The sequence below is a fragment of the Solanum dulcamara genome, chromosome 9 (genome assembly GCF_947179165.1).
Source record: "Solanum dulcamara chromosome 9, daSolDulc1.2, whole genome shotgun sequence".
NCBI classification, from domain to species: Eukaryota; Viridiplantae; Streptophyta; class Magnoliopsida; order Solanales; family Solanaceae; genus Solanum; species Solanum dulcamara.
The window spans coordinates 21,316,098-21,343,955 of NC_077245.1; the positions used below are offsets into that span (position 1 = coordinate 21,316,098).

At 36.8% G+C, this 27,858-nt stretch overlaps 1 protein-coding gene across 1 annotated transcript in view; it reads left to right on the forward strand.

Annotated features, from left to right (window-relative positions):
* The window catches only part of LOC129902790 (protein PIR), a 60,502-nt gene that overhangs the window by 19,986 nt on the left and 12,658 nt on the right, over positions 1-27,858 (forward strand). Inside the window, exons 6-26 of the mRNA XM_055978196.1 lie at positions 19-89; positions 1,034-1,126; positions 2,217-2,286; positions 2,381-2,445; positions 5,182-5,377; positions 5,531-5,682; positions 6,489-6,582; positions 9,163-9,378; positions 9,530-9,741; positions 10,972-11,119; positions 12,140-12,308; positions 12,543-12,619; positions 12,938-13,108; positions 13,474-13,550; positions 13,631-13,733; positions 18,138-18,257; positions 18,373-18,516; positions 20,507-20,656; positions 22,751-22,894; positions 23,130-23,217; positions 23,898-24,028. Coding sequence (XP_055834171.1) covers positions 19-89; positions 1,034-1,126; positions 2,217-2,286; positions 2,381-2,445; positions 5,182-5,377; positions 5,531-5,682; positions 6,489-6,582; positions 9,163-9,378; positions 9,530-9,741; positions 10,972-11,119; positions 12,140-12,308; positions 12,543-12,619; positions 12,938-13,108; positions 13,474-13,550; positions 13,631-13,733; positions 18,138-18,257; positions 18,373-18,516; positions 20,507-20,656; positions 22,751-22,894; positions 23,130-23,217; positions 23,898-24,028 — 2,691 coding nt within the window. The remainder of the gene's footprint in view (positions 1-18; positions 90-1,033; positions 1,127-2,216; positions 2,287-2,380; positions 2,446-5,181; positions 5,378-5,530; positions 5,683-6,488; positions 6,583-9,162; positions 9,379-9,529; positions 9,742-10,971; positions 11,120-12,139; positions 12,309-12,542; positions 12,620-12,937; positions 13,109-13,473; positions 13,551-13,630; positions 13,734-18,137; positions 18,258-18,372; positions 18,517-20,506; positions 20,657-22,750; positions 22,895-23,129; positions 23,218-23,897; positions 24,029-27,858) is intronic.

Consider the following 27,858-nt stretch of genomic DNA (forward strand, 5'->3'; position numbering starts at 1 on the left):
CGATCCGTCTCAATGCAGCTGGCAGCTGACATGCAACGTTTTTCCAGACCTGAGCGTCGTATTAATGGTCCCACAGTAACTCATCTTTGGTCTGTACACGTGTTTTATCTTTTCATTAGTCTGTTCTCTTATACTTCTAAAATAGATTAGTCTATTCTCTTTATTCTGAATTGTGATTCTTTATTAATGGGTAATGATTACATGCTACTATTTCGTATTCACATCCTTGATGATTATTGCTTCTTTTAGGGTGTGTATAATCTTGGAAAATGTTGACAGGAGGGAAAGTGGCCCTCCACCTCCAATCATGAGATTGGGGGTTTGAGTCACCAATGTAGCAAAGTAGAAATAAACCACTATCCTGGGTACAGCTTTTTTTGCGTGGGGATTAAGGTTTACCAAATCTGAAAAAAAGATCTTCGGAAACATGTCAATTTTCTGTTAGAGGTCTCTTCTTTATTAGCACAATTGGAAACTGCTTTATTTACATAGCAGAATTTATTTTCAAAAATTTAGATAGGTGTCAAAGACAAATTTGGATAAGTCGAGATTTACAAAATGGAGTACTTGGTCCGGCTGCTGAAAATTTGATCTGATGACACATAGCTTATCACTTGAGACTTAAAATTAGGTGAGGCAGTCAATTCCTCTCTAGATAGATTTGACCTAAAAAACCAATATGTGTTTTCTCTTTTGGAGATGATGTTTTGTCTTGCAGTATTGTTTGATTAATCTCTGTGATGCAAGTAGACACCAGTTATTTGCACAGATCGAAATCACTTGATGAATTCTCCTTTCAAATATGCCGCACCACCTGATTTCTCAAAAAAAAGGAAGATGAAAAGGCATACAGTTGAGAACAGCTGAGGTTTTAGTGTGAAAATGAACTTGCACCTTTACTAGTTCATTTAGTTTATCTGTTCTGTTTTATTGAGCATATGTTTGGTGTATTTTCTTGGTTTTCCATAATGCCCTTGAATCACTAACTTCTCACTGATCATTGAGGCATAAATTTCAAATGAATTTATTGCAGGTGCATGCTGAAATTACTTGATGTTCTGATCCAGCTTGATCATCTTAAAAATGCAAAAGCTAGTATACCTAATGACTTCTCTTGGTACAAAAGGTAAATATGTGTCTTAGTTGTTTGTATTTCATGAGTGCTCAACTTTTCCATCCGTGCTGTTAGGACAATCGATTGCACAAAGGCTTAACATGTTATAAATTGATTACTTAAAAATAGAATGCTTTTATCAGTTTTGGTAGCGTTTGTTAATCAAAAAACAAGGTAAGTATTAAGTAGCCAGTTTGTAAAAAAAAAAAAAAAGAACAAGGGAAGTATTTGAACAAAGTGATCATTTAAAAGAAAATCAATGTAACTGATGATAAAAGTTCTTTCATTTTCACGACAACCTCATGCTTGGTGTTACTTCATGAGCAGGTCTTCTGTAAGTTGATTACGACCAAGAATTTCTTATTTGCGTATTTTATTGAAACTCTCTTAGTAGCATATTTGTGGGGTAATATCTTCTAAGGTGTTGTATATTCTTGTTCAGTGTATACTGTGTGGTCACTCTTTGCGCCAAATATTTGTTCTGAGTTTTCAATTTGAAAGAGGTCTTGAAAACATAGGATCTGTTGTGGCATCTAAAAAATTGTGTAACCACCAAAAATTAGAGGTAACCCCAACACCCCCCTCCCCAGATTATCAAAGGGTGTGGAAAAGGCAAGATCCTGGTTTTGAACTTTGAACTGCCAGTCTACCAGGATGAAGGGGCCAAATCTTGGTGGTCCCCTCACGGTGCAAAAGAGAGAACAATGGCCAAGAAGAAATGGTAAAAGCCAAAGGTCTCACAAAATCTTATTTAATTGTTTGTTTGTTCTGGGTGCTTGCATTAGAGAAATAATTTAGGATCTCATGAAGTATCAATCAACAAATTTTATGTTTACATTGAAGTAGCCTAAATTTGGAATGAAATGAGCCTGAATAGAGCGCAATAAATGCAGAGGATTAATATAGTCCACCAGACTAGTTAGGGATTAAGCTTAGTTGATCGATTGAATGGAGTGGCTTAAAGAAATCTGTTATATGGTTGTTATCCTTTTCCCCTCTTTTTTGTACTTTTTCCAATGCCAGGAATTTCAATGCAACCATCCATTTAATAGAACTTCCTATTTGAAAGTGTTTCATTTGTTTGTCATATCCAATATGCCAGGACATTCACACAAGTTAGTGTGCAGTGGCAAGATACAGATTCAATGAGGGAGGAGTTGGATGATTTACAGGTACATATCTACTTCTTGTGTACGTTAAGTTTTTGAATCATGTTAACTTGCACGTATTTGTGTGTGCTGAACATGAATTGATACATACTTGCAGATCTTCTTGAGCACGAGGTGGGCTATTTTGTTAAACTTGCATGTTGAGATGTTCCGGGTGAACAAGTATCCTTCAAATGAAGGTTATCTACCCAGAGGAATGTGAATCCACCATGTTGCTGCATTGAGTGAATTTTGTTGCATATGTATGTATTTATGACTGGATGCATGTGTTTTACTGTTCATGACCCTTAAGATCTGTCATGATAAATCTCATGTTATTGGTGGGCCTTTTTAAATTTAGATCCTTGTGCCTACTGATTTACCATTCTTATATCGGATGCTAGACCCGACCCGCTATCTGATGAAATTAATTCCCTGCACAAAATCAGTGCCTCTCCAGCAATTCTCTCAGCTGAGACTAAATGCAATGACCATTCCGATGCAGATGATGAGGCGGACCTTGAAATTGTGTTGCGAACACTTTTCAGAAGTGTGATTCCAGCACCAGAGAGACCACTGGTTAGTCAACCTAACTCCGACTGCTCTTCTCACTCTAGTATGTCTCTCTCCCATGGAATCAAGTAGGTTCGAACTCTCACACAATTCAAAACCCATGTGATAGTGCCTTCGAGGTGGACCAAAATGTTTAATGATAAAGGCATGTAAGTTTTTCGGTGTCAGCATGTCTCGCTTCGAGCATGAATTTCTGGTCATTATCTAGCGTATGAAGCAAAGGAGGCAGCTACAACTACGGCAAAAAAATCAGCATGCAAACAAACAAAGAAAAAAGAGATCAAATAAGGATATAAAGTTGGAGAAATTTAAAATTCTTGGTCAATTATGATGGGGTGAAACTCTGAAAGAGGGGGTGATAGCACTGAAGGGGTAGGGTTTTCAAATCTTATTCTAAATGAAGCTACAGATGCTCATTTGGAATGTGCGGGGTTAAATGAAAGCAATAAAAAGGAAACTCTGAAATCTTTTATCCGCAAGTGAAAAGCTGATATAGTATTCCTTCAAAAAAGCCAAAATTGAGGAATGGACATCTAGCTTATTGCAGGTGGGAGATACTGTATGCCTTCAAGATACCAAAATTAAGGAATGGATATCTAGCTTTTCGCAACAGGTGTTTGGAACTAGATGGATTGGTTGGGCTGAATTACAATCTAGTGGCAGTAGTGGTGGGGAGATAATACTATGGGACAAGAGAAGTTGGAGCTGTATAGGAGTGCAACACGGATCCTACACAATTTGTTATATGCTGGAAAGTGTCCAGGAGAATTTTAGGTGGTGTTCCACTGGGGTTTATGGCCTTCACAATAATCCCGAGAGAGAGAAACTTTGGGATGAACTCGCCATAATCAGAGGACTATGGAATGATCAGTGGGTGATGGGGGGTGATTTTAATGTTTGCAGATATGAGAGCCGCGTGGTTAAACTGCACCAGAAGATCAAAGGCAGAGGCTTCTCAGAAACAATTGAAGATCAGTGCCTTATAGACATGCCTTTACAAGGTGCAGCCTTTACCTAGTCTAGGGGTGAAAACACACTACAAGTATCAAGAATAGTCAGGTTCCTAATAGATAATGAATGGAGCAACACCTTTAGGAAGGTTAAACAGATGTTCTCCCAAATGTTCTCAGATCATAAACCCATAATGCTAGAAAATGGAGATTGAGAAATAATCTCCTCACTTCAAAGTTCAAATTTGAGAACATGTGGCTACAAGTTGATGGGTTTCTAGACAAAGTTAAGTTGTTGAAACTGATAGATAGTCTACTCACCTATATTCTGTCCCTATTCCTTATCCCATGCTTGTGTTGAAACTGATAGATACAGTTAAAAGGAATTTTTTGTCCTAACATCGGTGGACAGAGTTATCTAGTACCTGTTGTTGGTGGAAGGTGGCAGGTGGCAGATATCCCGTGGAATTAGTCGAGGTGAGCATAAAGCTGGCCCGGACACCACAATTATCAAAACAAAGTTGAAAGGATTTTTTGGGGAGAAAGCAATAAAACTCAAAAATTTCATTTGGTAAAATGGAAACCAATAACACAACCAAAGTCCCAAGGTGGCCTGGGAATCAAAGACCTCACGACCCACAATGTAAGTATGCTTATGAAATGGCTATGGATGTAGTCACAGGAGGATCAAACCCTTTGGAAGAAGGTGCTGAAGGCAAAACATGGAGGGGTGGAGTCGAGTTTTTACTGAGTTGAGTAGTCTCCGGTCCCTCATATTCTTTTGGTGCACCCATAGAGTTCCTTGTTGTATAGAAGATTGGGTGGAGTTTGTATAGAATCATATCTTTTTGTAGATTCTTTACCTTTTGGTATACCCCTTGTATACGGTCAGCCCATGTTTATGTATGAAAATTCATTTACTGATCAAAAAAATAAAATGCTTAGAGAGAGCACCTGATGTAAAAGTAGGATCAATAACCAGTTTGTGATGTAGCCAACTTGGGATGTCCTGCTAGATTGGTTTAAACATTGGGACTGAATAGAATCCATTTGAGAGGATCTTATGTTAGAAAGGTAATCAACATTCCAACCTTGATATCACTGGTAAGTTCTTTTAGCCTTGCATTTCAAGTGTCTGAAGTACCTTTTAATACTAAACCACTTTGATTGAGTATAGCACAAATGATGGAAAAGCGACACTTCTTAAATAAGCCAGCAAATGTCCATTGCTTTCAGGATGTCTGTCATCTGACCGCTAATTTCTGCTCTTTGCAATTTTTTTTTTTGTTGAAATGTCATTTACTTTGGTGGTAATTTTTTTTTTCTTCATGTATGTGAAATTTATATACTCATTTTCTGTGCATTGCTTTTCCCTGAGCTCCTTGACTTTTTATAGTGTTGAAGACATTCTTCAAGTTCTCATTGTCTTCATAGTCGAGTCGTTGGAGTTGAATTTTGCACTTCTATTTCCGGAGAGGCACACACTTCTTCGTGTTTTGCCTGTCCTTGTTGTCCTAGCAGCATCATCAGAGAAAGATAGTGAATCATTGTACAAAAGGGTGAAAATCAACAGACTTATTAGCATATTTAAGGTATGTTCATTTGTTCTTGTGCAAATTTTGAACTGAACCTTTGAGTGCAGTTATCTTTTTTTCATGTTCGGTTTCTTATTATGATATAAACTTTAATACTGCATACTTTCGAGACCCTGGAAAATGTCTTTTATTACCTTTCTCTTTATGCAGAATGATCCTGTGGTACCTGCTTTCCCAGATCTTCACCTGTCTCCTGCTGCGATTTTAAAAGAGTTATCAACATACTTCCCTAAATTTTCTGCACAAACTCGCCTTCTCACTCTTCCAGCACCTCATGAGCTGCCACTGCGTGAGGCACAAGAATATCCTTTCTCTGTTTCTGACCTTTAATCTTCCTTTGTTGCTTTTGATGCTGTTCAATTTTGGGTTCATGTGAGTCAGATTTGGTTTTCCGAAATTTACTTCTTATTACTGCTGATAACTTGTAAACAGATTCTCTTGAAACAGAATAGAACTTTAGCGCCTGTATTTTCCTTTTCGTATTCCAGTTGAATCTTATCAACCGAAAATCTAATGTTTTTTTGTAGGAAATAGTTAAAGAAGGCTTACAATGTCTGGTTCCTTCTTTTTATTTTAACTTTTCCCTCTCCTCTTCACCAACAGTCCCAAATTATTACTTTTCTCTATGGACATTATCACTTTGAAGTTCCACAGCCAAGGAGAATATTATCCTAGTTTAAAGTGGTTTCACATTGTACTCATTTCTTGAAGCTCCCCCCTCCTCTCTCTCTCTCTCTCTCTCTCTCTCTCTCTTTTCATAGTAGTTTGAATCCATGAAACTTATTTGGCCTTCAAATGAAGATATTATTTCTTTTTTAGTACTAAAATACAGTTGGCCATTTTTAAAATGTTTTTACTAGATATGCAAGTATTACAATTTACTTTGTAAAATATTAGGCAGTTCACATTCAGTTTTATTCTGAGTTAAATGCTTTAGGTCTTTGGAAAGTACATGTTATATATAGGAGTTCAATTTGTATTTTAGCTTATAAGTTATATCTAAATATACTTTCCTTCTGTTTCTTCTGTTTTGTCTAATAAACTTCTTGTACTATCCACTAGAATTTTTTTGAGGGATTACCTTAAGTAATTTCTTAACGCCATTTACTTATCAGAGGCAATATCTGATTGTCAACCATATTGGGGCGATCCGTGCTGATCATGATGACTTCACTGTTCGTTTTGCTTCAGCCATTAGTCAGGTGACTCTGTCTCTCTCTCTCTCTCTCTCTATATATATATATATATATATATATATATATAATGGTTCACTAGAGTTGATAACAAGTCAAGTGCACACATATGGATAGCAATATTTTGATCAAGGCTGATTAACAATGTTATGAAAGACTGGGTGAATTTTGTTGATAGTTATGTGTAAAGTGTTTTGAAGTCCACAGATGATAACCTCTTAAGATACCTGATTTTCTCCTTTGGTTGATAGAATTTTCTTAGTCATCAAAAATTATATTATTTATATTTGAGGCTTTGAGAAAACGGATATCTTTTTCACCTTTTACACCATGTGTGGCCACATCGTTGGTTTTGGTTATACCTAAAAGTTAATTGTGGTTACTCTGAGATTCTAGTAATTAGCATGTCAAAACGTCATTATCTTTGTTTTAACTATTTCGAGTTAGGAATTTAAAACTATTTTATACTTCCTCCATTTCAATTTGTTTGTTTAGTTTTGACTTAGCATGGAATTTAAGCAAGTACAAAAGTCTTTTGAATCTTATGGTCCTAAACTACAGAAGTCTTTTGAATCTTATGGTCCTAAACTAAATATATGTAGAATGTGTCAAAATGTCCTTTAATCTTGTGGTCTTAAACATGTCAAGTGAAAAGTTAGAATTACAAAGTTGCCAATAAGGAAAGAGACATTCTTTTTGAAATGGACTAAAAAGGAAATTAAGGCTAACAAATTGAAACGGAGTAACTAAGAAGAGTTTGAATATTATGATAATTATACATTACATATCTGACTTTTGATGCTACAAAATAGATTCACAGTTAAAATCTCAATAAAATAAAAAAATAATTAAGATTCACACTTAACAAGATTGATTTCAACGTATAAAATAAAAGTATTTTCCAGCAATGTTACATAGACTTGTTTACAGGTACGCATCAACACAGGTGTCTGTAAGGGTACACACCTTTTTTTTTGTACCAGTTTTTGCTCTATTTTAAGACATTAGCATGAAGCACCCATACTCATGTTCCATCGTCCGTCAGGAGTACATCAAGAGAAATGGAACATCCATGTAACAGAGATCTTTAGCTTAGAGATGTATGATGGGCATGTTAATTTTAGAATTTACTGAACTTCTTAATTTAATTTAATTTTTTGTGTAGCCTATTGATCAGTCCTGTACTTCAAATATGAATTTTCCTTACAAATTAATATGAGGAATTCATTGCTACAGCAGGGACTATTGAATCTAAATTTCAAGTTAAAACTAATTTTTAAGGACAGATTGGGAGATACAGAAATTTGTTGAATTCACATCGATGGATTTAGTTGTGATAAATATATGGAGGAAAAGTAGAGAAATATGGAAGTAAAAAAAGTGATCTATTCTTTAGCATTGGCATGGCATGACAACCAACTGTCACTTCTTATCCTTTTTCTTATCTTTTATTTCTTTCCTTTATATTGGGGAGGGGTGATTAGACAGGACATGGCGCAGTTATAGCTTACCGAGGACTTGACCTTAGATAGGAGGGTGTGGAGGACCCATATTAGGGTAGAAGGCTAGTACATAGTCTCGTTATTCTTCCGTATTAGTAGGCGCATTAGCACACTATAATTTCTTGTGCTCTGACTTCTGTTATTATCTTTCTATTACTTTCTGTACTTTGATTACTCTATTTTATCTGTGTCGCTTTCGTTATTTGTGTTATTCGTTATTTGCTTTCCCATAACGCTTTGAACTTTTTAACCTTATCTGACCTCTTTTTATGCTACTTTTGAGCCGAGGTCTCTCGGAAACAGCCGTCCTACCTTGGTAGGAGTAAGGTCTGCGTACACTTTACCCTCCCCAGACCCCACGTTGTGGGATTTCACTGGGTTGTTGTTGTTGTATTTCTTTCCTTTACTTTTAAAATATGTCTGGAACAGTGTTCTGGCTGTCAACATTCTTCTTTTTGTTCTTTTATGATGGTGTTGGGGTAAACAGTCCCAACTTGTTTGAGACTGATGCATAGTAGTTGTATTCTGGTATTTGGGCAGGGGAAGAGGCAGAACATGGGGATGGGATAAGGAAGTTGTACAAAACACTAGTGGCAATTGGAAAAAAAGTTTTTTAGGGAGAATTTTAGTTTGCTAAGAACTGTAACTGAAAAAGAAACTAATTTCTGACACTCAAGGCTTTAGTCTAGTGGTAAGAGCGTAATCCATGATGTGTGGGTTAGGCGCATGTCACGGGTTTGAACCCTGCCGCAAACAAAAGCCTCTTATTTAAGAGGAGAAGGGTAGAGGGGCGGGCACATTTTGAGAATTAGAGGAGGGATGCAACCATTTTCCACTGAGTTTCAAAGTGCACCGTTGGCTCTCAGAGATTCCGGGTTATAAAAAAACTAATTTCTGCTAGAAGAATTTACCTAAAAACTTGAACCAGGAAATCTAACTAAGCTCCGTTTTCGAGTTACTTTTTTGCCGAAGATATGAAAAACGAAAATTCAGTAAACTAGTATTTTGTGAATACCCAGGCTATGTTGCATATAACTCCTCATTAGTGAATGTCCCTGATCATATTATTTCTCGACTTTCTTTGCAGCTTGTCTTGCTAAAATCAATTGATGGTGTGGATGGTGAGTGGGTTAAGGAAGTCAAAGGAAATACTTATGACATCGTTGTTGAAGGTTTTCAACTCTTAAGCAGATGGACGGCACGAGTTTGGGAACAATGTGCTTGGAAATTTTCTCGTCCATGCAAGGATCCTGTTCCAATAGAGTCACATGACATGCCTGCAGCATTTTCCGACTATGAAAAGGTTTCATTATAATTTTTATGTAGCTGATTTTCCTCTCCTTCTCTTCCCCCCCCCCCCCCCCCCCAACACAGAAAAATAAAATTGAAGAGAGCTACTTCCTTTATAATGCATCTGACATGATATCTGTTAATATTCTTAAATTGAAATGAAGGTGGTACGGTACAATTATAGTGCTGAAGAAAGGAAGGCTCTGGTTGAACTTGTGAGCTACATCAAGAGTATTGGGTCAATGATGCAAAAGGTGGACACTTCAGTGACCGATGCCTTGTGGGAGACAATCCATGCAGAGGTGCAAGATTTTGTACAAAATACGCTGGCGACAATGTTGCGGACTACCTTTCGGAAAAAGAAAGACCTTTCTAGGTGGAAACCGTTTTCTCTTTTTTTTTTTTTTGTTTTTGAAAGTTTTTCTTACTGTTCTCTTTTCTCTTATTACGTCAATGAAAAACTCTTAAGTATGTTCATCCTGGTCAAGCGTTGCATGCATGTTTCGACTGGACTAGGATAGAGATTTTCTTTAGTGATCAGCTTGTCTATAAAGCAACATTTTATTCCCAAAGTTCAACAAAAAAATTCCCTATATATCCCACAAGTGGGGTCTGGGGAGGGTATAATCAGATCTTATTCTGAAGTTCAAGCGAAATTATTTTCTTGTAACCTTTTTTTTCGTACATAGTTATATCTTATAACTTATTCTGGGATGAGCAAAAAATATTTCGTTAATGAGAAAATCAAAGAAAGGACACAGTTAGTCTCCAATTAATAATTGAATGATAAATTGCAGTATTCCGTAGAACTCCAGTTAATCTCTATGAAAGCTACTCTTGAAGGTGAAGAGACAATTTAGAGTGATGAAACTCGGTAAGGAATAACATTCTGATGTTGACCTTGAAGAAGACTAAAAAAGGTTTTTTGGGATAACAATTTGAAATCGAGTAATTTATGCTGAACATGCAGAGGCATACAATTCCACTTTGAAGTGATGAAACAGACACAACCAAGCAAAGAAACACATCAATTGTTAGATTCAAAAAGGCAGCAAGTAACAGTTTTTGCATAGTTTTTGGGGATGTATTGGGGAAAATGATGGGAAAGCAAGGGAGCTACACACGTTAGTTGAAGGGTGAAATTAACATAAAAAGGTAAGCCAGAGTGGTGGAAGAACTGCACAAACTTGAAGCTAGGGTCAGTCATTGAAAAACATAAAAAAGGATTAAAAAAATATAATTGTACCTTGTAGGGTGGCTAAGATTATATTTTACAAGTGATTTTGGTTACTAATGGGTAAGAAGACCACATGGGGTTTGTGGGATTAGAAATTTTGTTCTCGGTCCTTTTTGGTCTTTGTATGCTTTGTTTGTGTTGGGTATTCCATGCCTCTGGATTATGCAAATGCTTTAGCATTTGAGGAACATTTAATTTTTTATATGAAGCCAAAGAGGTAGTCTCTCGAATATCAGACCCGGCATACGTAATAGTTCTTTTAAATTATAATGCTTTGTTGTCTTACATAACTGATTTGGATACTTGGATTTGGGTCTAATTATGATCCTTCTAGTCTCTAAATGCTCCACATTTTTGCATTGTTGTCAGGATTCTCTCTGATATGAGAACACTTTCAGCAGATTGGATGGCGAATACTAGTAAGCCAGAGGCTGAAATGCAGTCATATCCGCATAGTGGTGAAGAAAGCAGAGGGACTTTCTTTTATCCAAGGCCAGTAGCACCAACATCTGCTCAGGTTTCCTTACTTACATTTTCTGATGATTTGGGATTTCAATGTTGTACACTTAAAGTGCAAATTCTCATTATTGTTAAAATACATGAAAAGCATAAATAATGTATCTATATTCTTATTAACTCAAAATATCGCTCTGGGTGGAAGTGTCCTTTAATAATTTGTGGTTTCTTATCTCATCTGAATACTGGAGACATCTTACACAAGAGACTTAAGTGACCAAAGTGAAAGTTTACTACTATCTCTCTTTATAAGCTTCATTGTCCTTATACATGCATTGTCATGATCTAAGTAGTGGTGGGTGGGAGTTCCTTTACTTATCTAATATCTTTATTCTGTAAGGCACAAGATGTATAATTCTACTGGTCATGATTATAAATTATTTCGGTATTCTTTGATTAATTATCACGATTATTACATAGTCTCGTTATTCTTCCCTATTCGTAGGCGCATTAGCACATTACAATTCCTTGTGCTCTCATTTCTGCTATTTCTGTTACTATTTATTACTTTCAGTACTTGTGATTACTCTATTTTATATGTGATGCCTTCGTTATTTATTTTTCTATAGCGCTTTGAATTTCTTAATCTTATCTGATCCCCTTTTTATGTCTTTTTTGAGCCGAGGGTCTCTCGGAAACAGCCGTCCTACCTTGGTAGGAGTAAGGTCTGCGTACACTCTACCCTCCCCAGACCCCACGTTGTGGGATTTCACTGGGTTGTTGTTGTTGTTGTTGTTTGATTAATATGAATTTAGAGTTTCACATCCATGGTATGTCCTAAAAATATTTTTTTCAGTGCTATATTAATCATTTTTTCTCAAGATATAAGTAAACTTTGAATCTCTCCATGTAGTGGTGCTTTTTTTCCTCTATAAGCTGTTGCCAAATTGATAGTAACTAGCAAACTGATACTGATGAAAGTGATTATATCAAAAAGAGAAAAACATCAAATGCGTCTACCTTGGATATTGGGTATACTGTATGTTACTCTTATCAATGCTTGACTTCTCCCTTTTGTCAGGTCCATTGCTTGCAGTTCCTCATATATGAGGTGGTTTCCGGTGGCAACATGCGGAAGCCTGGTGGTATTTTTGGAAATAGTGGTTCTGAAATACCTATCAATGACTTGAAACAGCTGGAGACATTCTTCTACAAGCTTGGTTTTTTCTTACATGTATTAGACTACACAGGTATCTATTGATACTATGTTACTTATCTCCTTAAAGGCAGACAAACATTCATGATCTTTTTCATTAATGTGCAAGTTAGGTGTACAACTTTTGGTGATTTATCTCTCTGGCCTTCATATGCCACTGCTTTATGTTTCTCCTCCTGACTCCTCTAACACTATTTTGAGCATATAACAGTGTTTATTTTGTAATATATCTTCCGTAGCATAATCCAATTCCATGCACTACCTGCAGCTACCCTAGGAACTTTGACAGATCTTGGTTTCTTATGGTTTAGAGAATTCTATCTGGAGTCTTCTCGTGTTATACAGGTATATAAGTGCGAACTTGTTTGATGATCTTCTTCTTTTGCGTAGTTAAATTCTTATTTGCTAGAAGTTTTGGTGTTGGTGTATATCTATGGATTTCAACTTCACAAGTAAAGGCTCCTTTCTTGATACATATCAGTATCCATTTATTCCTTTCTTGTGAGTTGACATCAGGATGCTCCCTGAATCTTCTTAACATCTTAAAAGTTGTGTCCAAAACAAAAAAAAAATAATACAAAGATTTGTACTGAAAAGGCTTTGCCTAGTTCTTCTTAAGCTGTCATGGCTATTTCAAGAAATTTTATCCATTTCTATTTACAGTTCCCCATTGAATGCTCCCTTCCATGGATGCTGGTGGATCATGTGATCGAATCTCCAATTGTTGGCCTTCTGGAGAGTGCCTTGATGTCATTTGACATCTATAATGATGCTGCTCAGCAAGCATTAGTGATCCTCAAGCAACGTTTTCTATATGATGAAATCGAAGCTGAGGTAACAAAACGTTACATTCGCATATTAATATTGTTGATCCAGGGAAACTCTTTAGGTCATTGTCTCTCCATCTTCCCAACTTCACATATGTACATGCAATCTCTATATTCAGCAGATTCTTATGCTGTGAACAACATTCGTGCTTACATCTTATGAAACAAGGATTTCTATTATTTTGAATATCAGGCATTATTGTCACCCTGGAGTATATGCTCACATCATACTTAAAATGCGTTTTGTTTAAGATATTGTACTATCAATTAATCTTTAGGAAGTCTAGTTTAGCAGACTCAATAGAAAGCACTATCTTCCCTATGTGAATTAAAGGCTATTACAGAACCTTTTGTTTTCCATATTTTCTCTAGGTGGACAATTGCTTTGATATATTTGTCTTGAAGTTGTGTGAAACTATTTTTACATACTACAAAAGTTGGGCAGCCAGGTACCTCCTTTCTTTACCTTTTGTTTAATTTTTACTGAATAAGATGGTCTATAAGAAGTTGAGGATCTCCTATTCTGCAGTGAGCTACTTGATCCATCATTTCTCTTTGCCATAGACATTGGTGAAAAGTTTGCAGTCCAGCCAATGAGATTCGTAGCTCTTTTAAAAACGACTAGAGTGAAGGTACATATCAACTTAGATTCTGTATCTTGTAATGAACTTATGTGTTTTACCAGGTCATCTCCTGATTTTATATGTCCAGTGGTAGGGGGTTCAACTAGTATTCAAGCAACCTCGTTTTCTCTGGTTTATGGAGTTTTCCAAATTTACATTTGCTTCCATTCTTCAAATATTGTGAAAATATCCCGACTGGTGTGCATTGGGAGGTTTGGATATGTTTTGCGTAACAGACACTGTTCAATACAAGTGACTTGTCTTGACAAGAATTGTTTTACCAAAACAAAATTAGTGTGGCAAATTAAGGACATGGAAAATATGTTGTTGCTTTAATAATTTGACTAAATCTTTTCAATAAAAGGAAAAAAAGGATAATGATATTGTATCTCAAAGAAAAAAAAAGTATTGTATCTAACAGTATTATTGTCAAAAAAAATATAATATTGTATCTTGCAAAGGTTCCACAACCCACTTATCAAAGAAAAAAGGGGAAAAAAAAGAAATAAAGAAAAAGAAAGGTTCTACAAACATAGACCAAAATAAATCATGGATCTTGTTAGAATCTTTGTGAATATTTTAGAGTATATGTAAATATAACAGGTGGCTTAATTTACTTCAATTGCAATTAAGTATTGGTTTACTTTGCTTCTTAGGACATGTAAACCCTTAAGGAATAATCAAAGCCCAGTTCTCTCTTTTTTTCTTCCACTTCACATGGCATCAGAGCATTGGTGAGAAACATCCAGAAAAGAAAACTCAGTTAAACAGGTCAACATGTTTCAACTTCCGGCAAATGTTAGGGTTGATTTGCGTCATCTCTTGTTTTGGGAGTGTTGTGCGAAAATCAACACTACCACGAGGTCCGGAAAACTCAGGCGAGCAAACTTAATAAGCCCCTCCGACATCTGACTGTTCAAGCACCGGCAACGAAGATCTCCAGCTCCACACACCAAGCGCGTGAGCAGTCTTCCGACGTATTTCCATTCACTCTTCTGTTACAGTAGTCACCTACTTATTCCTCTCTGACCCATACTTGTTCTGACAAGTTCCAACAACCAGATTCAGATCTGTCACAGTCCTGGCAAGTTTAAAGTCTGTTTTCTTGCATCTGGGAAGATTTCTGCAACTTTCATATACTTTGAAGGTTTCCAGTATGTTGTTTCCGACCCTATCCACCAGGGTTTTTTTAATGTAAAATAGTCATCGGAAATTTCAGCTAGTGATCTCTCTTCAATTCATTTCCTTCGGGGTTGATATTTTTGGCTCCAAAAATCTGAGAATTGGAAATTCAAGTACTTTGATTACTTCGGAACCCTTAATGAGAAGTTCAAACTATTTAACTTGGCTTCCTCGGTTGAGTTGTGGTGCAAGGGTCAAAGTGTTCAAGATCATTTAACAAAAAAGGTTAGTGAGGTGATGAAAAGACCCGAGCACAGTGGGAGAAGGTTGACACTCAATTATGTAGTGGCAATCAATTGATTCCAAGTTGATGTCCTTGTTCCGTCCTTGCCAGATATGTTATTCAGGTATATATGGAGCATCCTCAGATTTTGTTGCTTAGTTGGAGTCTAGTAATGTGTTGTACACTACCGAAATCACTTTGTGGTCTGAAGTAGCATCTTACAGCACGGTTCGGAAAATTTAGCATGGTCCAAAGAGAAGCTGACCATTTTGCGCTCAATTGTCACTTTGCTCTAGGTTTGTGCATGTGCTTGGTGGCTTACATCGATGACATAATTTTCTTTGATAAAGATGAAGATGGAATTACCAAGTTGAAATCTCACCATCTCAACACTTTTAGACTAAGGATCTTGGTCGATTGGGGTACTTCTTTGGCATTGAGGTTGCTCAATCCAAATAAAAAACTGTCATTTCATAGTGGAAGTATGCACTTGATATTCTTGAAGAGATGTGGATGACAAATTGTAGACTTTTTATACTATGAAGGGGAGCCTCTTAGTTATCCTGGAAAATGTAAGAGGCTAGTAGGAAAATTAAATTATCTCACTGTGACTCGACCTAACATTGCCTTCCTGATTGGTGTTGTAAGTCAGTTCTTGGATTCACCTTGTGACGGTCATTGAAATGAAGTTATTCACATTCTTCGATACATAAAATCTGTTGCAGGGAAATGATGACTTTACGAAGGAATAATGTTACATGGACTCTTCAAAATCCCTACCCCGCACCCGTGTCGACAGCGTGTGGGTGTTGATATACAAATATAGATTGTGCAGGATCACCCTCCAACATTCGATCCACTTCTGGATAGTTTGTTATAGTTGGGGAAAATTTGGTGTCTTGGAAAAGCAAGAAACAAAATGTAGTTGCTAGATCAAGTACAACAACAAAATATCAAGGTATGGTAATGGCTGCATATGAACTCATATGGATCAAGCAACTACTGAAGGAGTTAAAATTTGGAGAGATTAAAGAAATGGAACAGCTGATTGGTTGGATTACCCGTGGATTCAGTTTGAGCAACATGAACATTCTTTGGTTTACCATGGAGAGAGAAGCACACATCATGGGTATGGCCCAATTTGTTACAATCGCCGCATCTTGGTCGTTGCTTCCCATACTGCCTCCATGTCATTTTCCAGTCTGGATGCTAGAACAGAAGAATCTGCAGGTGGTACCAGATGACTAGACGACGTAGGTGGTGCAACTAGTCGTAACAATCGAGCAAACATGTCATCCACAACAAAAGCAGTAGAGCTAGCCAAAATTTGATCACGCACTGAGTCAAGATCGGATGGAAGTCTAGCAAGTGTAACAACTAAAAACATCTTCTGGCTCTGCTGCAATTGCTTTTCAACACTTGGAGTGGCTGACATTAAAATTCTTCCATAACCGCATGAGCCTGTCCAAGATAGGTCAACATATCTGATTCCTACTTTTTAAGGATAGGCAACCGAGAAATCACATTATAAAGGCGGGATATGTCATTTGTGTATAGCCCATGAGCCTTTTCCCAAACTAAGAAGCAAGTTTGGAATGGTGGGAACAAGGACATCAACTACGAATCAATAGATTTCCATAACAATCTAATATCTCAAAAAAAAAAAGATTAACAGAGTTCACAATTGAGCATCAATCTTATCCCATTCGCCCCTATCTTTTTCGGTAATATCCTTAGCCTGTGTAACCAAGTGTTCCTTAACACCTTGTCCGTTGCACCATAACTGAACAAAAGAGGACCAAGATAAATAGTTCACACTACCTATCAAAGTTTTGTGGTGATGCCATGGTTTGGGTTGCTGGAGCCCAAAGATTTAGTGCTAAACATATCAAATTCGAGAGATGTGGAAACAGATCTATTAGTGTCCAAAACAAAGGTCGGGAAAAGAACTTGAAGAATAGATTTGGAAAATTGAAAACTGATTGTTGTCTTACCAGAAAATTAGATTTGACCGCCAGATAGTGGTCAAAATCTAAAAAAAATTAAATGGGTGGGGTCGGGATGTTGTGGCGAACCTACTGAAAAAAGGAATCTGCCGGAAATGTGACTGGAAAACACCACACACGATGATTTCGATTGTAATGGTGGTACTGGTATATGCACAGTGCCCTTGGAGAGTATCAGAATTGCAGAACAATGGAGGTTTTACTGGAAAAATGCTTAGCAATTTTGTTCTCTTATTTTATTCTTGTTTTCTCACTAAAGAAAGCTCTAATACCATGTAAAATTAGGTCTTGTACCTAACTCACAGTCCAAAAGCTAGCTCAAACCTCAAAAGGAGGAGGATTGCCTAAGCCTTATAAGTAGATTACCCATCACCCCACTTCACGCCCAGAGCTGGACATCTGGTGCGTAGGAAAATTTAATTTGGGGGCCCAACATCGGGTGAGATGGGTTCTGCTTTGATATCATGTGAGAAAACAAGAGTTTGAGAGAGAACTCAACTTGATTGTTTCCACAAGCTATTGGGGTTTAAATAGTTGTTTACATGTCCTGAAAAGGAAAGGAAATCAATACTAGTCAATACCTAATTATAATATGAGTAAATGAAGCTACCTAATATATTTACACATATGCTATAGAATATTTCTAGGATTCTAACAGTTTCTAACACAATTAACATCATGTTTACCTTTGTGGGGGTGGGGAGAGTGGAAGCGGAAGAAGACAAGGTTATTTATATATGTCATGCCTTATGTCCAAAAAACCACTGACATGGATACAATGACCTCTTAAAAGCATAGATGTTGCATTAAAGGAGATGCATCCATTTTGACCAATTGTTGCTTTTTACATAGATACCAGGTCATTTGTTACTCGGTCTCCCTTTCTACATCATGCTTTTATTTATGTTCTAAAGTCGGACTTGTAAATGAGAATCTTGGTTTACCTACATTATGTTCATTCCTATGGTGTTCATTTCTAACTAGAATTTTTGTAACATGCAGCTTCTAGGTAGGACCATCAACTTGAGAAGTTTGATTGCTGATAGGATGAACAAGATGTTCAGAGATAATCTTGAATTTTTGTTTGATCGCTTTGAATCACAGGATTTATGTGCTATTGTGGTAAATACTCTCACATATCTTCGGGATTAACCCAATCTGAATATTTCTTTATCTCTTAATTGAAAATATTAACACTGTCCCTCTCTCTCTCTCTCTCTCTTTGTATATTTATCAGGAACTGGAAATGTTGCTGGACATCTTGCAACTTACTCATGAATTACTCTCGAAAGACCTTACAATAGATTCTTTCAATCTAATGTTGAACGAGATGCAGGAGAATGTATCCCTTGTTTCTTATTCTAGTCGACTTGCTTCGCAGGTTTGTCAATGTCTCTCTCAATCCTGTGTGAAATTCAGTATGATAGATACTCATATTTACCTATCTCTGTTTAATCTTCTGCTCCATCTTAACATATCTTCGTGATTCTGGTGATTTATGGCTTTAATTACTATATTCTAAGCCCCACAATTCTAGCTGGTTGTGAATAATATATATGTATATCACATAGTTTTGAACTTCACTGATTTCCCATACGTATTTCTTATACAACCAATGAAAAGAGTGACACACTTGCAGTAGTTATGATTTGAAGAATTAGTGTTGGACCTAATTTTGATACCATGCCTTCTGAAACCTTAATGATAACTGGTGCAAATTAGTTACTTACCCAATTTTGTTTCTTTTGTAAGTTCTTCTTTCTGGTTTCCGCTCATATTTATAATTTCTGCATAACTTGTAAAAAATATTAATGAAAATTTTATTAAAGAATAGCATCCAGAGAGTGCAATGAATAAGTAGTAGAACCCCCCAAAATGTATCTTATTACACTAGCTACATGTGAAAAGAACTAAGGAAATAGCATCCTATCGACTTCTTGTATCTGCATAATATTAAAAATTGTACCTTCTGAAATGTTGGTTTTTCCTTTTGGAAAAAAAAGGAAGAAAAGATATGATCACAAGAGTCTAAAGTTGCCTTCTCCTTGGGTATTATTGGTGATTTTGATTAGGGAAGAGGTGCTTGGGAGTGGTGGGATTAATGGTTGATGCACTTTCTGTGTGGGTATGGATAGGATTGGGGTGACAGAGTGCTACTGGGCTACAAAAAATAGCAGTTTCTCATTCAATTCAAGCAAGTGACGAGTACATTTACAGTAAATGATTGGGTATGTAAGGCTTTCACGGTGTAATAAGGTGAACTAGACAACAGTGAACTAGCAAACGTGATTGACGAATTTAGCAGAAAGGGGCGTGAAACACAAATTGTGTTTGAACTCAGCATTTCTGTTTTATATAGTAGTATCATTGTCTTCTGCAATCGGCTCTTTTGAGCAAAGAAATTAAATTGAGGTAGGTTTTTCAAAATTTTCCTCTCCTAGAGAAGCATAGTTGTTGATTGATTTCTATCTCCTAGACTGGCAAAGGGTTTCTTCACCTTTCTTGTTTTCGTTGAGCAGGAAAACTTAAAACAGGAAACTCAAAAGAACTCTTCCTGCACACTAGCATAACCTTGTGTTTTCAAATCATTTTTTCTTGAGCAGTGACATGTTTCTGATTTGCTGTATGTCAGCCACCCTTATTTTGCAGTATGTCAGCTACTCTAATATTTAGTTCTACTTTCTAGGTGTGAAATTTTGCACTCAGCTTCATATCAGATCCTCTGTAACTTCTTGAGTATGCTGAACTTTTTCCTAAAGTAATATTTGTGAAATATCAAAGGCTAAGCCAAGAGTTCAAACTAAAAAACTTAAAATAGTCCCCCCCCCCTCCCCCTCCTCAAAGAAAAGAAAAAAGGTGAAAACAGAAAAAGATGCAAAAGAAAAAAGTAAATAACGAGGAACTGATTTACAGTAGGTTCCATATGTGAATAAGGGGAAAAACAATGCCTACTAGGGCACAGATGCAGAAATATAGCCTATCGTTTTGGTTACTGCAAGGTCTGCAATCTCATCGGAAAGGAAGTGCTGCATCTTGTTTGATCAAGTGAAAAAGGGTTTACAGACCAAGATTAATGTGATGTGCATTAGAACAATGCTAGTTTTATCATCAGTACAGTAGATCATCCTTGGTTGTCTTCATTTCTGCAGGATACTTGAGCGATCAACCTGCATACGTGGATTATTGGATACTCTCAAATTTTATTTCCCGATATGTGCTAATTTGTTTCCTGAATTTTATACTCACCCTGGACAAATTGTTTTCCTGTTAACCTTTCTAATTTAATTAAGAGTCCTGATAAGAAAGTCCTCAATGTCGGAACATCTCATTGATGTAATCAAGATACTTATTATGCTCTTGATGTGCTCTAGATTTGGACAGAAATGCAAAATGACTTCTTGCCAAATTTCATCCTCTGCAATACTACTCAGCGTTTTGTCCGATCATCACGAGTGCCCCCTGTTCCTATCCAGAAGCCTTCGGTTCCTTATGCAAAGCCAAACTTCTACTGTGGAACTCCTGTAAGAAACTATTTCCTTGACACTTTCCTGATTTAATTTTCTATTACATTATTACTCTTTAAATGGTGTTTTCTTCTGTTACCATATTCAGGCTGCTATAATATAGGTTTCATCAGTTGCAACTATTCTTTTTTTTTGAATAAGTAACATTTTCAGTTGCAACTATTCTCTTATTCTTTTTCCTGCAGTTGTTCATTGTATTCTCAGTTGAATATTATGAATGTTGCTTTTGAGCTGAAGAAATGATATCTGAATCTTACTAATGCAATTTGAGAAAATGAGCTTAAAACTGATCAAATGAGGGCGCAAGTAGAACACATAGAGGAAAAAGAAAAGGCCAACTGTTTAGTGACGTCCTAAGTGTTTCTCCACATGCCTCGGTATAGGTGTGAGTTGCGACATTGTGATACTTGAATGTGCTAAAAGGAGATGAGTTATATCTAAATTCACATAGTATGAAGTTGTTTCACAAAACCTATAATCTGTCTGAATCAATGACACTAACTAGAGACAGAATGCAATAGCAGCAAATGATCTATGTAAAAGATACCAACTAGTTGTACTAAGGTATAGCTTTTGTAATTACACTTGCATTCAGTTATGTATTTGTAAGGATTCTTATTCTAGTTCGAGAGTTGTATGCGAGTGTAGCAATAAATGTGAAATTTGAAGTACTTCAAGTTTCCGAAAGCCTCTAATTTGCTGTCACTCTCTCTGGTTCATTTTTTTTTGATAAGGTAAATGAGCTCATTAATTCTTGCCCCAAACTCACCCATATACAAGTAGCTTACCAAAGAAACCTACAAAAACATATGGTTTCTATGAAAGATATCCAATCCTTTATACAACAAGGAATATCATGGGTGTACCTAAAACAAATAAGGGGATAAGAGGTTACTCAAATTCACAAAATTCATCTCTACCCCTTCGAAAGCTCTCCTATTTCTCTCTCCAGATACCCACATAAGTGCTAGTGAAGCAACTGTCCAAGCCTCGCACCTTTTTTTCCTACCACGACTCCTGGTCAACATGAACTCCTTTCCTGTGCTTGACATCTTACCCTCAACTTTTTTCCTCTTTAAGTTTATTCTCATATGGGCTATGCAAATAACTTTTTGGTCATATTTGTGTTGGTCATACTCGAGAGAGCTTCAAGTATCTTAGGTCCATAATTAAGGAGACAAGGGTGATAGACGATGAGGTTGCATACTGTATTGGAGCTGGGTGGTTGAAATGGAGACTTGTCTCTGGAATACTGTGCCATAAGAATGTGTCGTCGATGCTTAAAGGTAAGTTATATAGAGTGGTGGTTAGGTCTGCACTATTGTGTGGGACATAGTGCTGGCCAGTCAAAAATGTCCACGTTCAGAAGATGAAGGTAGCGGAGATAAGGATGTTTAGATGGATGTGTGAATATGCTAGGAGAGATATTATTAAGAAATAAGTATACATGACAAGGTGGGAGTGGCCTCTGTAACGGACAAGATAAGGGAAACAAGACTGAGATGGTTTCGACGTGTGAAGAGGAGGTGCAAGGATATGTGCAAGTGAGGAGGTGTGAGAGGTTGGCTGTAGCAAGAGGTGGGAGAGGTAGAGGTAGGCTGAAGAAGAACAGGGGGAGCTGATTAGACAGAACATGACACAACTTCAGCTGACTGAGGACATAATCTTAGATAGAAAGGTATGGAGGTCGAGGATTAGCATGTAAGGTTAGTAGGTAGTCAAGTGTTGTCGTATTTCTAGTAGTATGATTTAGGTATCACGTAGTTTCTACGCTTATTTTGTACATTGCTATTTTGTTGCTACACTTGTTTTGTACATTGCTATTTAGTTGGTCTCTTTTTTTTCTTACTTTACTGTGTCGGTTACATTTCTTTTGAGCGGGGATCTATCAGAAATAACCTCTCTACCCCGCCAAAGTAGAGGTAAGGTGTGTGTTCATCCTATCCTCCCCAGACCCCACTTGTAAGATTTCACTGGATATATTGTTATATAATCATATTTTCAGAGTATCTTGAATAGATTGGATACAATTACTTTTTAGACCATTTTATAGTGTAATAATCCTTCCCTTGTTTATTGTTCTTGCTGTAGGATCTGAATTCTGCTTACCAGAGCTTTGCTCGATTATACTGTGGGTTTTTTGGTGTGCCTCACATGTTATCTCTAGTCAAGCTCTTGGGATCTAGGTCACTTCCTTGGCTTATCCGAGCCCTTTTGGACAATATATCGAACAAGGTAAACAGATTTTTGACAATTACCTTTTCCGATGCTGTCCTGCAATATTATTAAGTATTCATGTCTGTACCATAACCACTGATTTATCATGATTTTTTCTTTATTTGATAATCATCCTGCTGACTTTGAGATCATATAAATTATAATATTTGTAGATTCATCCGTCTGCAATTTGTGGCATATTATCATTACAGCCTCTGTTTCAATTTCTTATGCATTCCAAATTCTCGTCCAGATTACTACCGTTGAACCAATGATTACTGGACTTCAAGAAGCTTTGCCAAAGTCTATAGGGTTACTTCCATTTGATGGTGGTATATCAGGTTAGTTTGTCACATTATGTAGCAAAGTGTGACCTCCAAAGGGATCTTTTTTACATCAAGTAATATGCTTTATTAACAAAGGACTATACAAGAAGCATACACAAAAGCAGAAAAACTTATAAAGTGATATGGTTTTCAACGAACAGCACCCGATCTTCTATACCTATGGAACCTCGTGGGTGCCCCAAAAGGAAATAAGGCACAAGAGGCTATTCCTCAAGTGTACAAAATCCTTCTCTATTCCATCAAAACTTTCCTATTTCTTTCTCTCCATATGGTTCACACAAGTGCTAAGGAGCAACATCACATGCCTTGCATTTCTTCAGACAAGGTGCCATCTCTCTGTGTGAGACTGTTTGTGTACTATCCCAGAGTTTTGGGTTAGCCCGTAATCACTGTTCTTCGAACTCGATTATTGGATGAATGAAAAATCGAATATTGGGGGAAATATTAAAAAACTTAAATAGAAATGCTGTCTTTTGGAGAATCATGTTGTATGGAATTTTCTACATTTTTTGTATGCATCATATATGTGAGTCATTTTCAATCACATCAACAAATAATTAAATTCATCCCAAAAAATATAATATCATTTTATAATCTCTGATTTTCCCCCTTGTTAAATGGTTATTGTTGTTCGGGATCTAAAGGTAATGTGATTGTTTTTTGCGGATGCTTAGGCTGCATGAGGCTTGCCAAGGACCATCTTAGCTGCTGGCATTCAAAGTCTGAACTCAAAGCTGAAGTCCTTTGTGGAATCAAGGAGATTGGTAGCGTATTGTACTGGATGGGACTTCTTGATATTGTATTGGTAATCTTCCTGAGCTTCTCATTCTAAAACATTACATGGATAGCTGACAAATTGCAGTATTGATTAATGTACCGACTGCACATGTTGATCTGACACTCTTCAAACTAATATATTTAGTATAGCCTTGTTACCTTTGTTTTTCCTTATACCCTCTTTGACAATTCTATTATTGCTATTGAAGACATGGCAGGATCAATAAGTAAATTATCCTCTCGGACAATGTAACAGGTAGTTGGTTAGCCAAATAAGTGATAAGGTTAAGGGTCAATGCAGGATAAATAAGCTTACATGTTTGAGTCAGGATAAATGATGGATTACTGATCTGCCAAGGTATTGAAGTCTGGAAATTAAGTGAAGATGTTATTAGGTTTTAGAAGACTACTATACAACAACAACATACCCAGTGTAATCCGACAAGTGGGGTCTTGGATGGGTAGGGTGGTGTGTACACAGTCTTACCCCTACCTTATGAAGGTAGCGAGATTGTTTTCGATAGACCCTCGGCTCAGATAAAGACAAAATCAAGTACACAAAGGAAACACAGTAGTGAACCAGTCATTCTGAAACATAATGGAGAGAGAACAGTAACAACAAAAAATAGTAAATACTTCGATAACCTAAGAAAAGAAAACAACAGGTACAATAAATTCGAAGAATAACACATTAGAAGAATAATAAAAACAATATTGAGAAGGGAAACTAGACAGCGTTTGACTACCTACTAACCTTCTTCCCTAATCCTCGTCCTCCATATCCTCCTATCTAGGGTCATGTCCTCGGTAAGCTGCACGTGAGCCACGTCCTATTTTGTCTAATCACGACTAGTTCATGCTAGGATTTTGACTTTTATACCTGGGCACATCCAAATTCGCCATGGTTTGAGACTAATTACCCACCTTAAGTGAAATCAATCCTAGCCCGAAAGTAAGGTGTGTTACAGGATTTTACGCTATTTCTCACCTTTTTGACTTCCCCTGGTTCCAAAACCTTCCGTGACCAAGTTGTGGCTCTCGCCCTCAACAAATGTGTTGCTCTTCTCTCTCACATACTCCAGAGCTGTCCTCCTAGTCCCCTAAGGATCCCGTGTTATGACTTTCTCCCTTTTCCCAATGTTGTGGTTGTCACCAACCAATTGGCAATTTGCCTTCTCTTAAAAAATGTCATTCCCTTTCCCCCCTCCCCTTATAGTATCATTATCCCCAAAGATTCAATAACTTCTTTTGAATTTCTTTTCTTTTCGTTGTTAAATTATTTTCTTATTCCTAAAGTTCGTTTCTTCCCTTCTATTTGTATGTTATCATTGATCTGAACCTAAATCTTTCATTTGTAATAAATATGGATAAGGAATAATCTAAACAAAAATTGTATTAAAAGATGAAAATTTTGATGAATATCAGGACAAAAGTTCTCCATCTTTACAATAAATGTGAAAACCTCTTTTCATATTAGAAATGGTAAGTGTATTGTCAATACAACACCAAGAAAGTGCTGTCAAAAGTATTTACAGGTTATAAATCAAAAGTACATGGGAGTCTTTCAATTCTATAGTATTTCAGTATCACTTAAAATGTCTGTTTACCCCCAGCCCCCACCCTCCCTAAACAACAACAACAAAAACAAAAACAATAAAAGGTAAACAGTTCATTCTTACATTTCTCTCTCTCCAAACAATCCACCATATGCACTGGAATGGTATACCACTATTTCTTTTGCCTATTGTCTCTCCCTCTGATATTCCAGCACTTTAGTAGATCAGCAGGGTCTCTTTACATAACGAATATGAGTCCCAACATGTTGAGGAATAGCTCCATATTTGATCAGTAGGGCGATGATGCAAAAAAAGGCGATTCACACTCAGGTTTATTACCACATAAGAAGCACTTGTAACACAACTGAATCGCTTTTCTTTGAAACTCAATCTTTATTTGTAAAATATATGGATAAGGAATAATAGCTAAACAGAAGATTAAAAATGAAAATTTTGATGAATATCTGGACAAAAGTTCTTTATCTTTACAAATATGTGAAAACTTATTTTATTAAAGAAATGGCAAGTGTTTTGTTAATATAGCACCTAGAAAGTGCTGCCAAAAGTATTTACAGATAATAAACCAAAGTATATTCCTGGTGATTTTAACAAGTCTTTCAATTCGATCACTGCTTCAGCATCACTTAAAAAGTACTGTTTATACCAATATAAAAACAAACATAAACTGTTCATTTTGATCTTCTGAATGTAGTTGCCTCTTTCTTCAAAGCATCTAGCACTTCCCTCCCTTCAAACAATCCACCACATGCATGCTAGAATGGTGTACCACCATTTCTTTTGCCTGTTGTCTCCTCCTCTGATATTCCCGCACTTCGGTAGGTCACCAGTGCCTCTAGCATGGCGCATTTGAGTCCCTCCATTTTGAGTAATATCTGCCTAAGTAGATCAGTACCGTGATGATGTAAATAAAAAGGTGATTCACACTTTCTGATTTGGATCTCTTTTCTTTGTAAACTATCCTGGTTAAGCAAGCATTTATGGCCATCAGCCATGAAAAGCACCATTTTGTAGGGAGCACTTGTTTTCCAGACTTGTTCCAAGGCCAAACATTTACCCTGCTGATCACTAGAATTTATAGAAACATAAGATGAATTTACTGTGAAAACACCTTTACTGTGAGCTTTCCGAAATAATCTTTCCTGACTGTGTACCAGGCCTTGAAAAGGTTCCAGGACCATTAAAAACTCAGCAAATCTCTCCAACTCCCAGTAATTTGAGTGCCTCCGGAAGTTAAAATTTCAATCCTCATTCATTCTAACAGATGCCAAATTGGACTCGGGCAACAAACTAAGGGTGTGTTTGGTATGACAGAAAATGTTTTCCTACAAATTAAGTGATCTGTTTGGTAAGTAATCATTAAATATTATCCCAAGAGCATTTATATATCATCCAGGAAAACACTAGGGAGGAGTTGGTGTGGATGGGGACGAGGTTGGAGTGGTAGGGGGGTGGGGTTTGATGGGGTGTTCAGGAGGTGGGAGGGGACAATAAGCATAAAATGTCACTTATGGAACTTGTTTTCCCAGAGAAAATGTATTACAAAACATTTTGACCAACCAAACGTTGGAAAATTGGGTGGGGTTTGATGGGGTGTTCAGGAGGTGGGAGGGGACAATAAGCATAAAATGTCACTTATGGAACTTGTTTTCCCAGAGAAAATGTATTACAAAACATTTTGACCAACCAAACGTTGGAAAATTGGAAACATTTACTCCATACCAAACATTCTAAGTGTATAAAGATGTGGAAATTGCTCTTTCGAAGCAGCATGCCCTATCCAATTATTATTCCAAAAAACTATTTCCGTCCATCTCCCCGTGTTATGGAAGGCGATCGCCTCGTCGCCAATGGCGCGAGGCGAGGCGACCCTTCATCGCCTATTAGCTATGTGGCGAGGCAATCTTCAAAAGGTGACGCCATGGCGACAAAGGCGAGAGGCGACAAAGGCAAGAAAGGTGTCAACATTTGTATTTTCTATAAAAAGGTGACCAATTTAGGGTTTTAAAAGTTAAAAGGTTATTTTAGGGTATGTTTTTTTTCAAATTTGCATAGTTGCACTCTTAGACTGCGACTGAGACTCCAACCAGTCGACTCGACTAGACTTCTCCGGCAATCAACCAAACTTTTTCGGCAACTCCTAAGTCCAACTTATATGTATTTCTTCTTTTCTTCTTCAAATCTTCGTCTGTTTCTTTTTCTTCGGACTTCAGAGTTACTTCTACCTCTTTTTTTCTCATTGTTTTGACTTTTGTTCTTTTTTTTCTCTTTCAAGTTCTAAACT